This window comes from Gorilla gorilla, chromosome 21, assembly GCF_029281585.2.
Source record: "Gorilla gorilla gorilla isolate KB3781 chromosome 21, NHGRI_mGorGor1-v2.1_pri, whole genome shotgun sequence".
Taxonomy (NCBI): domain Eukaryota; kingdom Metazoa; phylum Chordata; class Mammalia; order Primates; family Hominidae; genus Gorilla; species Gorilla gorilla.
The window spans coordinates 13,822,944-13,837,783 of record NC_073245.2 but is presented as its reverse complement, the minus strand read 5'-3'; the positions used below and the strand labels follow the sequence as shown (position 1 = coordinate 13,837,783).

General features: G+C 49.3%; 2 protein-coding genes across 9 annotated transcripts in view; one reads left to right on the top strand and one right to left on the bottom strand.

Annotated features, from left to right (window-relative positions):
* RNF24 (ring finger protein 24) overlaps positions 1-6,391 on the top strand; it is a 94,048-nt gene extending 87,657 nt beyond the window's left edge. For 5 of the 6 annotated variants that reach the window (XM_055372504.2, XM_031004756.3, XM_055372509.2 and 2 more), the window contains 2 exons: positions 1,251-1,330; positions 2,120-6,391. In XM_055372504.2, coding sequence (XP_055228479.1) covers positions 1,251-1,330; positions 2,120-2,258 — 219 coding nt within the window. In that variant the 3' untranslated portion in view covers positions 2,259-6,391. Of the gene's footprint in view, positions 1-1,250; positions 1,331-1,403; positions 1,473-2,119 lie in introns of all 6 variants that reach the window. The other variant, XM_055372508.2, reaches the window with a different exon arrangement.
* A 30-nt stretch (positions 6,392-6,421) lies between these two features.
* Positions 6,422-14,840, bottom strand: part of PANK2 (pantothenate kinase 2) — a 44,994-nt gene continuing 36,575 nt past the window's right edge. For 2 of the 3 annotated variants that reach the window (XM_031004753.3, XM_055372503.2), the window contains one exon: positions 12,536-13,097. In XM_031004753.3, coding sequence (XP_030860613.2) covers positions 13,047-13,097 — 51 coding nt within the window. In that variant the 3' untranslated portion in view covers positions 12,536-13,046. Of the gene's footprint in view, positions 13,098-14,840 lie in introns of all 3 variants that reach the window. The other variant, XM_031004754.3, reaches the window with a different exon arrangement.

Here is a 14,840-nt window from a genome sequence, read left to right as displayed (position 1 = left end):
GCTAGTGTGTCTGAGCCAAGGCCAGCCACCTGTCCTGCTCTCCTCCCTGCTCCCCTGCCATCTTGGTAGGGATGCTGAGTCCAACAGAGCACAGTTATCCATTCTCCTCCTGTGAAGGTCCTGTCTGTCATACACACAAGGCCCTGAAAGCTACCTCAGCAAGGATGTTTAAAAACCAACATGGCATGGTTCACTGGGCACCAAGAGCCACATGTCCTGCCTGGATCATGTTACATAATCTAAGAAGACTGGGTTACGTGTTATAGGTTAAGAAACTAGTAACAGCAAAGCCATCAACAGTCCAGGCTAGAAATGGTGATGGCCTGAACCAGGATCCTTGGGAATGGACAGGGAAGCAAGTAGGAAGGAAGGAGTTCAACCACTGGGCAGGAGAAAGAAATGGCACAATAGCACATCAGTGCAACAGACCTGGGTCCCCAGCCAGGCCTGGCCACTCTCCAATTAAATGGCCTCAAGCAACATTATTTTCCTGAGCTTCTGTTTCCTCATCTGTAAAATGGGTCAGTGTGGTGACACATGGTATCCACGGGCCCTGGTGAATGCCCAGGAAAGTGTTGGAACCCAGCCCCTGGGTACGATGGCAAAGGCCTCTCTCCAAGCCATGGAGACTAATCATTGGCTTAGAGCAGTCCTGGTCCCATCTGCACATGTTCATGAGTTAACTGAGTCTTCAGTAACTTTTTATATGACAGAGACACTGACAGAAGGACAGTGCCAAAGTGGGAGGCCCCAGGAACTATAAATAGCATGTTACTGCAAGCTGTGCATAAAAACAGGAGAAAAGATTGCCAGGGCTTGAGCGGTCCCTTTCAGTGAGTGCTTGGGAGCCAGGCTGTGCTGCTGACAAGGTGGAGAACCCAGAGAGCCTCAGCTCTTTCGGCACACCAGGAAAGGGACAGCAGGCTAAGCTGGCAGATGTGAGAGTAACCCTCCCTCGGTCCCACACTTCTGATGCACTGAAGTAAAGGCAGCTGCCTCTTGCTTTCTGTCTTCTCCCATCTGCCCACCTCCTTGAAGATATGGGACAGGAAGAGCAGGAGACGTTCATCTATTTGGGCTTGTTTCTTTTCAGTCATTTATTCATTCATTCATTTCTTTTTTTTTTTTTTTTTAAGATAAGAGTCTCATGAGTCCCTTCAAACGGTTGAGCCTTAGGAGCCTGCACTCTACTTTGTACCTGGGAGGGTACTTAACAGACACTTGGCTTCAGTTGTGCATTTGTCTTTCAGCTCTGTGCAGTGTGCCTAGAAGACTTCAAGCCTCGAGATGAGTTGGGGATTTGCCCATGTAAGCACGCCTTCCACAGAAAGTAAGTATTGGTGTGGAATTACTTAATGGGACCCGAGTTTGAGGCACATCAACCAACTTCTTTTGGGTTTTAGGGCAGTGCCAGACAAGCTTGATGGCTTCATGATTGGTCTGTAATGCAGAAAGCTGACAGCACCCTACAGGTGGGATGTGTGTGTGTGTGCGTGACATTAGGAGACAGCAGAGTGGTGGAACGTGACCACCACGTCAGGACTATGGGCAGAGAGCCAAAATGAGCCTACACTTGGAGCCCAAGCAATAAACAGCTATTTAGCTGGAACTTTCCAGTGAGAGCCTCATCTCCTAAAAACTTATTTAAATCAAAACCATAGTTATTTAAAATCAAAATCAAGTCTGGATATAAATGGTAGTGTGGGGTACTCTCCTCCCACTTCCTGCAGACATATTAATATTCTTCCTCTTATAATTTTTTGTTCTTTATTTCTGTTAGAAAAATTTGTTTTCCTACTTCTCACATCCCTGCTCAGTGTATTTTGTTCTTGTAAGAAGTCATGGGTAACTGAGAGTATCACATACTATCTGTGGCTTCACACGTGGAAGATGGGAGGCTCTGGAAGGAGGAGGGGATTGCTGACCCCTTGGCCTCTCCCCACTCCTCTCTGTCTCTTCCCTCTCTCCAGGGGGTGACATCCGTTCACCACCTAGGAGGGGAGTTCCTTGGACCATACAGCAGACGTTGTCTGAGTGACAGATATGGAGATGTTCAGCAGAACAGCCGTGCCATGAGCATAGGACTGACATCTTCCCCCTGTGGTGTCTCCTTCTGCAGGTGCCTTATTAAGTGGCTGGAGGTTCGTAAAGTGTGTCCCCTGTGCAACATGCCAGTTCTACAGCTGGCCCAGTTGCACAGTAAGCAGGACCGTGGACCCCCTCAGGGGCCCCTTCCCGGGGCAGAGAACATTGTATAGCTTACCGCAAGGATCAGACTGTTGCTGGACACGACGTCTGTGTGGAGCCAGGAGGAACACATGTGGTGCCTGTATTGGCTGCTCTCTACCTAGGACACCAGCTGCCACTTCTTTTGCCTCATGAAGAACTCTTGGGCCAGCCAAACTGGGGACCTAGGTGTCTGGGTCTTGTGACAACCAAAGCACTTTGACACTACCCCCTGCCGGGAGAAGAGGAGTGGATGAGCCTGCGGGTTTGCCTCAGGAAACTTCATGAGGGTCTCTTACTAACTCCATTACACTCTCTCTCCTGGAGCCTCATCTCCATGTCAAGCAGGAGGGTAAAGAAGGGAACTAAGAGCAGGTCTTTAAAGCCACACCCCCACCTGCAGATGGATGGGTTTCTATGTAGGCCATGCAGGCCTTTGTAGCAGCAAACCCTCCCAGCAGCCCTTGAGCCAAGTAAAACCAGCACAACCAGCCACCAGTGGTTGGTGAGGCAGTGCCCACAAGGCTCACGTTATATGCCTTTGATAAGGCCATCTTGGCTTTGAGTAGCAGTGTTCCTCGCCACCCATTTCCCCCTCAGGATTACAACACCTGCTATCAAATCATCTAAGCTGAAAACATGAGATGCGCTTGGAAAGGCCTAGTCAGAAGCCGTTTCCTCTTATCATTTCCCTCTCCTATGCACCAGTAAGGCCCGTCCAGAGCCCCAGCAGGGAGCGGGCCCTGAGTCCACACTGTCCCTGAGTGATCCAGGAGGCTGCCCACATCCCCACATGTGCACTGTGGTTCCAGCGTCGCTGCTGTGAGCCCACTGCCACTGCCTCAGAAGGGAGCCACTGTGAACCTCTCGGGTGGCTCCAAAGAGCAGTGGCTTTTTGAGAATGGCCCATACTCCTGGCCCGGCTGGATGAAGGGAATGCCGACCCTTTGGCCTCTCCCCTCCTTCCATCTCTTCTCTCTCTTGCCCTATCTCTCTTCTACTTCAGAAAAAGAAAAAAAAAAAAAAGCCTGTCATTCACTTTTTAACACTTTATCCCAAATAAGATCCCTGTGTAATTCTGAAGCTGGTGATCCACTTGGAATTGTAAATAGTTTCAGGAAGCTCCTGCAGGGCTGTCCACCGTTGGTGTGTGCCTCAGTATTTGGACTTCCGAAACTGAAAGTGTCTTTATAGGAGAGAAATGCATGCTGCTCTTTGGCTCTTTCTGTCCAACTTTTCTAGAAATGACTCAAAGTCCATTAAGATTTGTGAATATTGTATAAATTAGCTATGGAAAGTAGCAGGTCAGATGGAAAATTCTTTTCCACAGCCCTGCTCTCCGCCTCCCTCCATCTTAGGAGCGCCTGCCTCAATTCCTCGTCAACTGCTTTGCTCCACTCCATCCCACAGGTGTGAGTGGGGGAAGTTTTTCGTTAGGAATACAGTCTGCGTGACATGGAGAATGGATGGAGGGAGCTTTGCTACTCTGCTCTTGGCATGACTCCAGGATTTTTTTCTGGAATCCAACCTCTGTCCTCTTAGGAGAGGGAACCTGTCCTTGGTTCAGATGGCTGGGGTCAGATGAGGAGGAAAATTTCCATTAGTGTAGAAAAGTGCTGGACAGAATCCGGTTTGGAAAATTACAAATCCAGTTGGTCAAAACAGGCCATTTCCTATGTGTGACCTATTCGTGGTATGCCAACTGGACTGCTTCCTAAACAGGACAAGGAAAGTGAGGAATATTTTTATATGAAAGCCTTAGCCTGTCTGGCACCCATGAAAAAACTATTTATGCACTCCTACTTTCACCGTCTTTTTGCATTCTCTATTTGTAGCACAACAGAGTTGAATGCCACAAAACACCCCGTTTATAGTGAGCTGTTTTTAGTGACCAATGTCAGAAGGAGGCTTGCTTCTGGACTAGCCTCACTAATTGCCAGCAGCCACCATTTTCCATGGAATGGCCTTGGGACAGATGTCACCTCTGTTATGGGGCTCTAATAGGAAAGAGAATGTTTTTTCCCTTCCTATGATCAATACTGCAAATTATTGCTGCTCACAGCTTTTATAGGATTCTTCCAATTGAAAGTTGCAGCCTTTTTCTGTCCCTGTGCATCAGTACTAACAAAAGACAGCCTCACCAAGTCTGTATATTTGAACAGAGGCAAGTTAATTCATCCCCCCGTGTCAGAGCCACAGGCATGTTGAGGGGGTTGATACGTAGCACTGGACCAGGGCGCAAAGCCCAGATAGTTCCAGCCATGAGAGGAGAGCACAAGAATGCTCTGCACTCTGCACTCTGCACTCAGCACCATCTTGGGTCTGCTTTGCCCAGATGAGGGACCACTAACAACCTTCTCAGCACATGTGAATGTGGAGTGATTTTAAAATGCATTCATTCTGCTAGGATTGGGCTGGAAGCTGGAACAGTGAGAGTACTTTTTCTGCTCCTAGTCATCTCCCTTTCTCAGCGTGACATCCTCCTGCAGCAAGCCTAGTATCACTAGCAGTAGTTCCTGCGACTCTTAGCAACACAACCCGAATATTTGCTCCCTGCATCTGGGTCCTCCACCAGGATGGGCCTGCGCATCTGCATTGCTGTACAGACAAATAGGCCTTTTAATTTACATCCTCCTTTAATTCTCATTAAAATCGCAGGGTTTTTTGTTTGAAAGACAATCCTTTTTTTTAATTATTTATTTTGAAAAAAGAATGAGTTAGGGACCCCTTTATAACTCTTGGCTCAGACTTGAACCCCATGGTAAAGTCACCCTTTCCGCATCTATCTTCAGGAGTTGCTGGGACTTGTTACTGTGTAGATGCGTGGGGATTCTGGTCTGCTCTTGGACCACTGGCTGGTATCCTTTGTGTGTTTCTTAAGCAGCTCAAAGATAGAATGTTGCTGGTCTGCTATGGGTTAGTGGAGCATCACTCAGCCCCAACTGGGCTCCATGGGTGGCTGAACCATTAGTAGTTGCTAGGGGTACAACTGAATTCAACTGGCTTCAGAAACAGGGAACAAAACCAGCCTGACTTGATTCCTGGTTGGGTCAGTATCAGACACTAGGAAGTTGACATCTGCTGCTTTTCTTTGCCACGTGTGATTTGGTTAGGGCTGTCCCTGGCAGATAAGGTCCTTGAGGCCTGTGCTTGCCTAGCCAGGGAAGGCAGGACAGAAATGGCCAAATAGGGGCAGGTGGCCCCTGGGAAGGTCTGAGCTGAGGGATACAGGGGACCTCCCACCATTGCCGGATGCCCTGTTCTTGACAAGAAGATCCTTTTCCCCAGTGCCAAGCCCCTTGGATCCATCAGAGAAATAGCCTCGGGCCTCGTCCTTTTCCACAACCCCACTTCAAACTCATGTCATCTCCCTGGCCTGATCCCGCTCTAAGCTACCTTGAACAACTAGGAATTATTTTTCTCAGAGGCTTTTTGGGCATTATGAAATACATCCAGATACATCCAGGGCAGTATCCCCAGAGCTCCAGGCAGAGAGTGATGGAATCACCTCTTGTCACTCACTAGCCTTGGGCCTTTCTGCAGGTTAGCCTCTCAGTCGCTTCCTTAGCTACCACCCAGGGATTGTAATAACGTCCCTGGCACCTCTTGTGGGGGTTAGCTGGCGCCCAGAGCCTGGTGGGCAGCAGGCCTGGTGTCATGGGGGCTGCTGATACGACATAACACCATCTGGGTTACATGGGCTCTTCTGCCATCATGATAGGAATAGAACATCAGCCAAAAAGCTTCCTGAGCTGTAGGGGCTTTCCCTGAGGCCCAGGTTCACCTGGCCCCTTTCTTCCTTGGTCATCTCTGCCTTTGCCCACAGTGAACTCTGACTTGGTTGTTCAGTGCTGAATATTTCTTTCTTAATGTTTTGAATAGGTAATCCATTCATGTGGTTCACAAATCATAAAGTAGTTAAAAGCCTTTCTTGAGTTCCTGATGCCTAGCAAGCTCCGCTCCTCACTCCATGAATACCTACTATTGGTTTGTTCCTTGGGTATCCTTCCAGAGATCATTTATGCATGTACACACGTGTATGTGTGTCTATATAATTTTTCTCCTTTTCTACTCATGTGATACCAGACAAGTGTATTCAAGGAACGCTCCTACTAATGTGGGAAGAGCCATCCCAGAAATCAGAATACAAAATGTGAACCCAGAATTGGGGGATGTTTTTGCAATCACACTCCTGTTGAGTAAGACATATTTTCATTTTATTGCAACATACTGAAATTTTAGTTTTCTGTACAAATCAGAATCTGCAGTCCCTCCCTTACCCCAAATGCCCAGCTAATCCAAGAGCACAACCAGATTTTTCTGATTGACTTTCTATCTGCGACAGGATGCTCAAGATCAGGCTCTGTAGCTGACAGCAGTGGCACAGGCCTCTCCAGCTCTGAGCAGCCTCTGCAGGTGCCTGGACAGCTGCTGGCCCCTCCCGTACCTTGGCCAGTTCCAAGTGAGGACCAGTGGTGATGTGTGGCTACAACTGTTGTGGTCACTTAGGCAAGCTCTTGTGTCTTTGATGCAGGAGTTTGAGCAGCAGCAACTGAAGGCTTCTATTTTGTAGGGCAGACATCTTAGCTACTGAGCAAGTGCACAGTGAGTCTCATGTTTAACTGTGGATATGCCTGAATGTCCAGCGTCAGTTCATGGAGCTGCTCCCTTTCCCTCCCAACTTTTCGTTGTTGTTGAGACAGGGTCTTGTTGTCACCCAGACTGGAGTGCAGTGGCACCATTGTAGCTCACTGCAGCCTCAACTTCCTGGACTCAAGTGATCCTCCCGCCTCAGTCTGTAGCTGCGTCTACAGGTGCACACCAGCACACCTGGCTAATTTTCGTATTTTTTTTGTAGAGACAGGTCTCAACTCACTATGTTGCCCAAGCTGGCCTCCTCACTCTATGCACACACTTTGAAAAGAAAATGCTTCTGGTCGGGCGCGGTGGCTCACGCCTGTAATCCCAACATCCCAGCACTTTGGGAGGCCGAGGCAGGCGGATCACCTTAGGTCAGGAGTTCAAGACCAGCCTGACCAATATGGTGAAACCCCCCTCTACTAAAAATACAAAAATTTGCCGGGTGTGGTGATGCATGCCAGTAATCCCAGCCACTCAGGAGGCTGGGACAGGAGAATTGATTGAACCCGGGAGGCAGAAGTTGCAGTGAGCCAAGATCCCCACTGTACTCCAGCCTGGGCAACAGAGCGAGACTCCGTCTCAAACACACAAGAAAAGAAAATGCTTCCTACAGAATTTTCCCTTTATGCCTTGTTTTCCATTTGACAACAGAAATTACCCCACCAATTTTTTTTTTTTTTTTTTTTTTTTTTTTTTTTTTTGAGACGGAGTCTCGCTCTGTCACCCAGGCTGGAGTGCAGTGGCACGATCTTGGCCCACTGCAAGCTCCGCCTCCCAGGTTCACGCCATTCTCCCGCCTCGGGAGCTGGGACAACAGGTGCCCGCCACCATGCTCGGCTAATTTTTTGTATTTTTAGTACAGACGGAGTTTCAGCGTGTTAGCCAGGATGGTCTCGATCTCCTGACCTCGTGATGCACCCGCCTTGACCTCCCAAAGTGCTGGGATTACAGGCGTGAGCCACTGCGCCCGGCCAATAATTTTTTTAGTTTAAGTTCATTTTTGTCCCCACTGATGAAAGTTAGAGCTGCCTCCTCCAGGCAGCCCTGGGAGTAGGGGCACAGACTTGTGCCTCGCTTCCCAGCAGCTGCCCAGTGCCTCTGTCCACACCCACCTCCCTGGTGTACTTGCCCCCTACAGCAGCAGCCCAGATCCTCCCCTGGATTAAAATTGCAACTGGTGCCCTAACCCAAAACTTGAGAAAAAATTCTCTATCACCTCCACTCTTCTGGCACTTGTAGAATCTCTGGCCCTGGGTGTGTCTTTTCCTGTAGCTGTTAGATTTAAGGAGATGGACATGTCCAGATTCATGCCTAAATATCCAGTTGATAACTGGAAAATGCTGGGTCACGGTTAGTAAAGATTAATAAGGGATCCCCATGTGCTGGGGAATGTGCTTCCATTTGAGTGGGGATATCAGAAGAAAAAGAGGGGCTTGTTCAGTAAACCTTACTTTGCCAGTTCAGCTATAGAGCCCAAATTGTTACAAGATGCAAAGATGTACTCCACTTTCTGACCAAGCGTCAGCACCTTTGGCTTACCATCCAGTCCTTACTTCTGTGACTATAAGGGCCCCACCAGTGTCAGCAGACTTGTTTGTGCTTTGGGGGAACTCTTCTCAGCTCCCTTTGCCAGTCCCAAGTCTGGTGGATCTGCATCTCGCGCCCACTGCACACCGTTCCTCTCCATCTGCCCTTCCCTCCCAGGCCCCCACTAGGGCGGGGGGGTCGGGGGAGCAGGTGTGGCAAGTGTTAGGAACTCCCTTCTGGTGACAGCTGGTCTTCCTAGAGTGTTGCTGGTAACTATCGCCTCTTGGTCTTTTGACATCATTGCCAGGAACGGGGCACTTTTTCGTCTTGTAGTTTGGCCCTCGGGTTTCCTCACTAGGTATTGTGTAACTCCCTCAAAAAAAGGTTTATGAAATGCTGAACCTCAGGTTTCATAGACGTGTTTGTACACTAAAAATTCTGCAGCAGAATATTTTTAAACATTCGCAGTTTTTTGTAAGCTATATTTTTGTATATTTAATTGCTATTTTAAAATTTTAATGCATTTTGCTAATCACTCTTCAAAAATAAAACATGCATGTAATTGACTCAAACGTGTAAATAAAAGCAAATTTTGAAAAATACTTAGTGTTGTGCATATGCCTGTGAACAGAGGGAACATCCATGTGCCACTTATGCAAGCACCTTCAGCAAGACTTGGAAACTCAAGGTGAGTGATTCTTTCAGAGCTGGTAACTAGTACTGAGTGATTGTGATGGAAGCTCCTGCCCTTCCTGTGGCATGGTGTGCAAGCGGGGGTGGGGTCAGTGGTGAAGAGTGTGTCAGGCCACCACAGCCAGAGAACAGAGAATCCTGGAATGCAGAGTACAGTGGAGTCTGAAGCCCCCTGGCCTCCCTGAGCTCTGCAAACAGCTGGATACAGATAAGCAGTCTTCCACATGAACGCCAGCACCAGGGTGACCTGAAATAGTGGATTTTTTTTTTTTTTTTTTTTTTTTGAGACAGTCTTGCTGTCACCCAGGCTGGAGTGCAGTGCAGCAATCTCGGCTCACTGCAGCAACCTCTGCCTCCCAGGTTCAAGCAATTCTCTGCCTCAGCCTCTCGAGTACCTGGGATTACAGGCACGCACCACCATTCCCGGCTAATTTTTGTATTTTTAGTAGAGACAGGGCTTCACCATGTTGTCCAGGCTGGTCTTGAACTCCTGACCTCAGGTGATCCACCCGCCTTGGCCTTCCAAAGTGCTGGGATTACAGGCATGAGCCATTGCACCTGGCCAAAGTAGTGGAACTGAGCCTGTTTCCTCCACAGGCCACACCACCCTGCAAAGAGTTGCCCCCACCCCAAGCCCCTAGCTATATCCCAGGCCTGGAAATAACTAGTGTCAGGAGAAAAAACGTCCAAAGCCTTCCTGTGTGGCCGTTGCTGCTCTCCTCACCACCCCTCACTAGGACCTCTCCAAGTCAGCTTCTGCCTTGTGGCTTCCCAGCTTCCATCAAGGCCAGCCACGATCTTGAAACCAAATGTGGGCAACCTCAATTCAGATGCCTAGAGAGCTCCTCTTCTCTCAGTCCACTGAGCCACAGGCCCCTGGCGAGCCTCCCCCTGAGCAGTCGTTTTCTTTGCAGCTTCCTCCGTCACTGCTCAACTCTCGGTTTTCTCACCCTACCTTAGAACTCATGAAATCCCCCTTGCTTTGCCCACCTACATGCATATCATTCTCAGCTCTGTATCTCCAACCCAAATACCCAGTGCTTATTTGGAGTCTCAAAATCACGTAGTCTACAAATGAGCCCAGGTGCCCTCTTGGTATCTCTCCTCCCTCCCCTGTATCCAGTCACCACTTCCCAACACAGCCCTCTAAGCATCTCTCCATTCTGGCCATCCACTTCTCCCCTCTCCATTCTGGCCACCGACCTCCCATCTTAGTTCAGGCCTTCCTTTCTCACCTGGACCATGGTCACAGCCCCCTTCATGGCCACTAGTGGAGGGCAGACTGAAAGGGACAGCTGCTGAGAAGACAGGGAAGTGGCAATGGTAACAGCAGAGTTTATGGGCACCTCACAACCTGAAGGTGGTGAGACGGCAGTAAGCTGGGATGAGGATGTGGACACTGCTGCACAGAGATCAACAAATGCAGAGAGAAGGCAGTGCCTTGGGGCTGGAGCTCAGAGGTAAGGGGTGGTTGAAGTGTTCCCTGGAAATCAGTCAAGGTGATGCTAATGACTGCTTGGGGAGACCCAGGACTGAGGCTGAGGACAGCCACAGCTAACTGTCAGCAGAGAATGAACCAGAACATTAGTAGCCTGGGTGGCAGGACAGGCAAGAGGGCTCTGCTGAGTGAGAACTGAGATGAGGCTGTGAAATGAATGCCAGATTCGGTGGCATGGGATTCACTGGTGGCTATCAAGAACCCTGCTGTGAGCCGGGCGCAGGGGCTCACACCTGTATTCCCAGCACTTTGGGAGGCCAAGGCAGGCGGATCACCTGGGGTCTGGAGTTCGAGACCAGCCTGGCCATCATGGTGAAACCCCATCTCTACTAAAAATATAAAAATTAGCCGGCCATGGTGGCACATGCCTGTAGTCTCAGCTACGCAGGAGGCTAAGGCAGGAGAACTGCTTGAGCCTGGAAGGCAGAGGTCGCAGTGAGCTGAGATCGCACCACTGCACTCCACCTGGGTGACACAGCGAGACTGTCTGAAAAGCAAAAACCCTGCTGTGGAGTGACAGGGTTTACTGAGCACACGGTGGAACATGAGGGAATGGACTAGTTTCTCTAGAGTAGGGGGAGGGCCCACGGAGGAGGAAGCTCAAAGCGAGGCAGAAGGGGACATCAACAGCGTCTTCCCAACTCAGGCACCAGAGACAGACAGTCCGGGTTTGAGTCCAGCTCTGCTCTTTTCCAGCTGAGGGACCTTGGGCAGGCTTACTCATCTGGGTTTCAGTTTCCTTTTCTGTTAAATTGTGGGAACAGCAAGGGCTGCATGATGACCCACGTCGAGCAGTGGACAACCTCCTGAATGCAGCACAGCAGAGGCAGCAGGACCACAAAACAGGGGCCTCAGAGGGGCAGGCCCTGGCCTCGGTCTCCATGGGAAGTGAGCAAGTTCACAGGAGTTGGCCCAGGGAGCAGCACCCTGTGGTACAAGCAGGAGGATGGTGGTGCCATCTTTGGTGCCTGGGTACTGGAGGAGGGTGAGGCCACCAAGAGCGCTGCTGGCAGCAGAGGAGGGCAGAGGAACTCACGATCAGGGTGTCAGAGGTAGTATAGGCCAGGAGCCTGCAAACAGCAGCAGCAGGGAAGAGGGTCACCAATCACTGTCCAGGGGACAAAATTACCCTCCACGCAGCAGCCATCCTGCTCTGCACCCACACAAGGTCCCAATGCAGCAGCACCCATATCTCCTAAGTGCCAAGGCCCATGTGCAGAGGTGGCCATGCCTAGTGGAACAGCCCACAGCCCACATATCAGTTCCCCTTGCCCCAGCTAGAACACGGGTGTCTCTGCTGCCTCCATGCGGCTGGCACCCTGCCCATCCCTCCCTGACCACAGCCTTAAACGGAGGGGAGCGGGGAGGCTGCAGAGCCTTGGGGTTTTCCCTCCTGGTCCAAGGCTGCTTTGTACAGGCCCATCCTTGCCTTCAACAGCAATATGGGCACCACTTAAGACCTCAGATACAAAAGGTGCATTCTCTCCTTGGGAAAGGCTTTTGAAATTATTCTGCACAGCAGAAAGAAAAGCTTCAGCCCCTACCAAGAGCACCTGCAGCCTGGCACTCTCCTCAGGCAGTCTTCTGAGCCTCACCTCCCAAGTGCCACAGTGACCTGAAGGACCCCCCACTCCCCATGAGTTCTTTGACAGACACTTCAGTTCTTCCTTTTCTACTTAGCCTGAAAGAAAAACCAGATTCTCCCTGATCCCCTGAGGGGGTGTCGATTCTAGTGGCCCTGCTGACTCATGTTAGTCCTCCAGATAGTGCTGCTTCTGCCAGTGTACCCACTTGCATCAGAACAGTCCTCCCACTACCCAAGGAAATTCTGCCAAGAAAAGAAGCCCTGTCTCTCCAGACATTCATTCCCGGGATTTAGTGTAAAGTAACGTGGAACTGCCCTTCCAAAAACTGCTTGTTAAGTTTCAGGTACACAATTAACCTGCCCAATTAATTTTGCAGAACCTTGAAATAAAACATGTTTTACAGTAAGTTCACACACAGGCTTAATGCAAACCAGAGTAATGCACAGATGATTGCCAAGACCATATTGACAAATTGTGATTAGATTATAACACATAGTAGCCTGCCTTACATTCAGCAAGTTCAAACAGGACACAAAACCACAGTCAACTGAACACAGAGCAGCTCTCTTCGGAAGCACCTCCAATGAGTGATGCAGAGATTTCAAAAATACAAAGCAGGCAACTTATATACAGCAAATCCTCACACTGCCTGGACATGGGCCACTTTTTTGTTGTTTTTAATATATTTTTCCTTCCTGGTTGCTAGTTTAGACTGAATTCTTAAGGATTTATCTTGATGACTTAGAAAAATACACGTGTCCTTTCTCACTTTGTTTCAGGTAGTACAGTCATGAAATTGAGTTAAGTCTCTTAAAAAAATGAAAGTCCACAGATCCCATTGTGGAAGGTTTCAGGAACCCCTCCCCAGGTAATGATCACGGGATCTTCAACAGCTCAAGGAGTGCTCCAACAGCTCCAAAATAACCCTGAAAGAAAATACACCAAAAATAAGTGCAATTTTCCTTAGACTTATTCAAATCACCTTACACATGATGTCTAGTGTTAAAGCCAACACTGCCCTTCACACAGCATACCCATTTCCTGAGCACCCCAGAAGGGCCAAGGCCAGCCTGGGAGCAGAGACGCCCTAAGAAGTCCCTGTCTGGGGAGGGGGCTGGATGTCCTAGACTATCCAAGCACTTCAGACCACTATGATAAGAGCAAAACCAAACCCGCAGTGAGGGCGACAGGAGCTATGAGGCCAGCAGCAGCTCAGTTACCTCTGGCAAGAGACAGAACCTGACTGTTTCTGGGGAATGAGGTGAGAAGCAGCAGAGGCCTGGAGCATTTCCAGACAACTAAGGAATGAAGGTGAGGTCGGATGTGAAGTGCAATGAAACAGGTGAAGTTGTGGGGTGGGTTACAGAGGGTGAGAGCCCGACTGAGCTGGGAGAGGGAGGGAGAGTAAGAGATAAGATGGATTCAAGATTCACCCCTAACAGAGGACAGGACAGCAGGAGGGGGCAGCATCCCCGAGAAAGGGGACACAGGAGTAAGAGATGTGGAGAGCAAGGCCGGTGGGTGAGTTCCCTACAGGACATGGGAAGCTGAGGTGCCCACAGCAGCCAAGCAGCTGTGCCCGGGTGGTCACCAGACACCTGGATCACTGGCCCAGAAACAGGCGGCACAGGAATGAAAACCACCACCCAAAGGTAACGTGAAGAGAGGTACAGAACAAAGAGCAAAGCCTGAGGAAGCACAGAGGCTCCTGAGGGAGGGCAGCCCTCAGCCCTCCTGAGACACAGAAGCAGCAGCTGAGAGACGACAAGCACTGTACTGTTTCCAGAAGCAAGCAGTCAGGTCATATGCAACCAAGAACTCAAAACCAAAACACAGGAATAGCACATTAGAGAAAACGGGGCAAACCCCATAATAACAGAAAAGAGAACACTAGCAAGAATCAGAGGCAAATCCTAAAACGATGCAGAATCCATCAGGGTCTCCAACCTGTAAGGTAAGGTATCAGACTACTTTTTAAAAGAAATAACTAAAAAAGGAATGAGAAGATCCTGAAAGACTTGTGTATGGATTTTTTAAAAGTCTCTGAAACATAAATAACTACCACTCTATCTTTCACGAAAATCTTCTTCAAGAAACGTGATCAAACGAGAGGCCAAAGGCTTTCTTGTCACACTCTAGTTGGCAATTTAAAAGAAAGGCATATTGGCTGGGCGCAGTGGCTCACAGGTATAACCCAGCACTTCGGGAGGCCAAGGCAGGTGGATCACTTGGGGTCTGGAGCTCAAGACCAGCCTGGCCAATATGGCAAACCCCGTGTCTCTACTAAAAATACAAAAATTAGCCAGGTGCGGTGGCACGTGCCTGTAGTCCCAGCTACTCAGGAGGCTTAGACAAGAGAATCACTTGAACCCAGGAGGCAGAAGTTAAAGTGAGCCGAGACTGCGCCACTGCACTCCAGCCTGGCTGACAGAGTAAGACCCCATCTCAAAAAACAAAAACAAAAGAAAGGCATATTGACCATCTTTGGTTTTGGTGTGTATAAATAAAATAAAGGCAGCCACACCAATCTGTGATGTGAGGCGGCCAGCAGCTACAGGACAAGGCACAGCTGAAATACAGAGGCAAGGCTGTTTGTCTTAATAGTTCACTATACAGTTTGTTTTAGGCAGCTTTCTGTACCTTTTATTTTATAATAAAAATATAGAAGA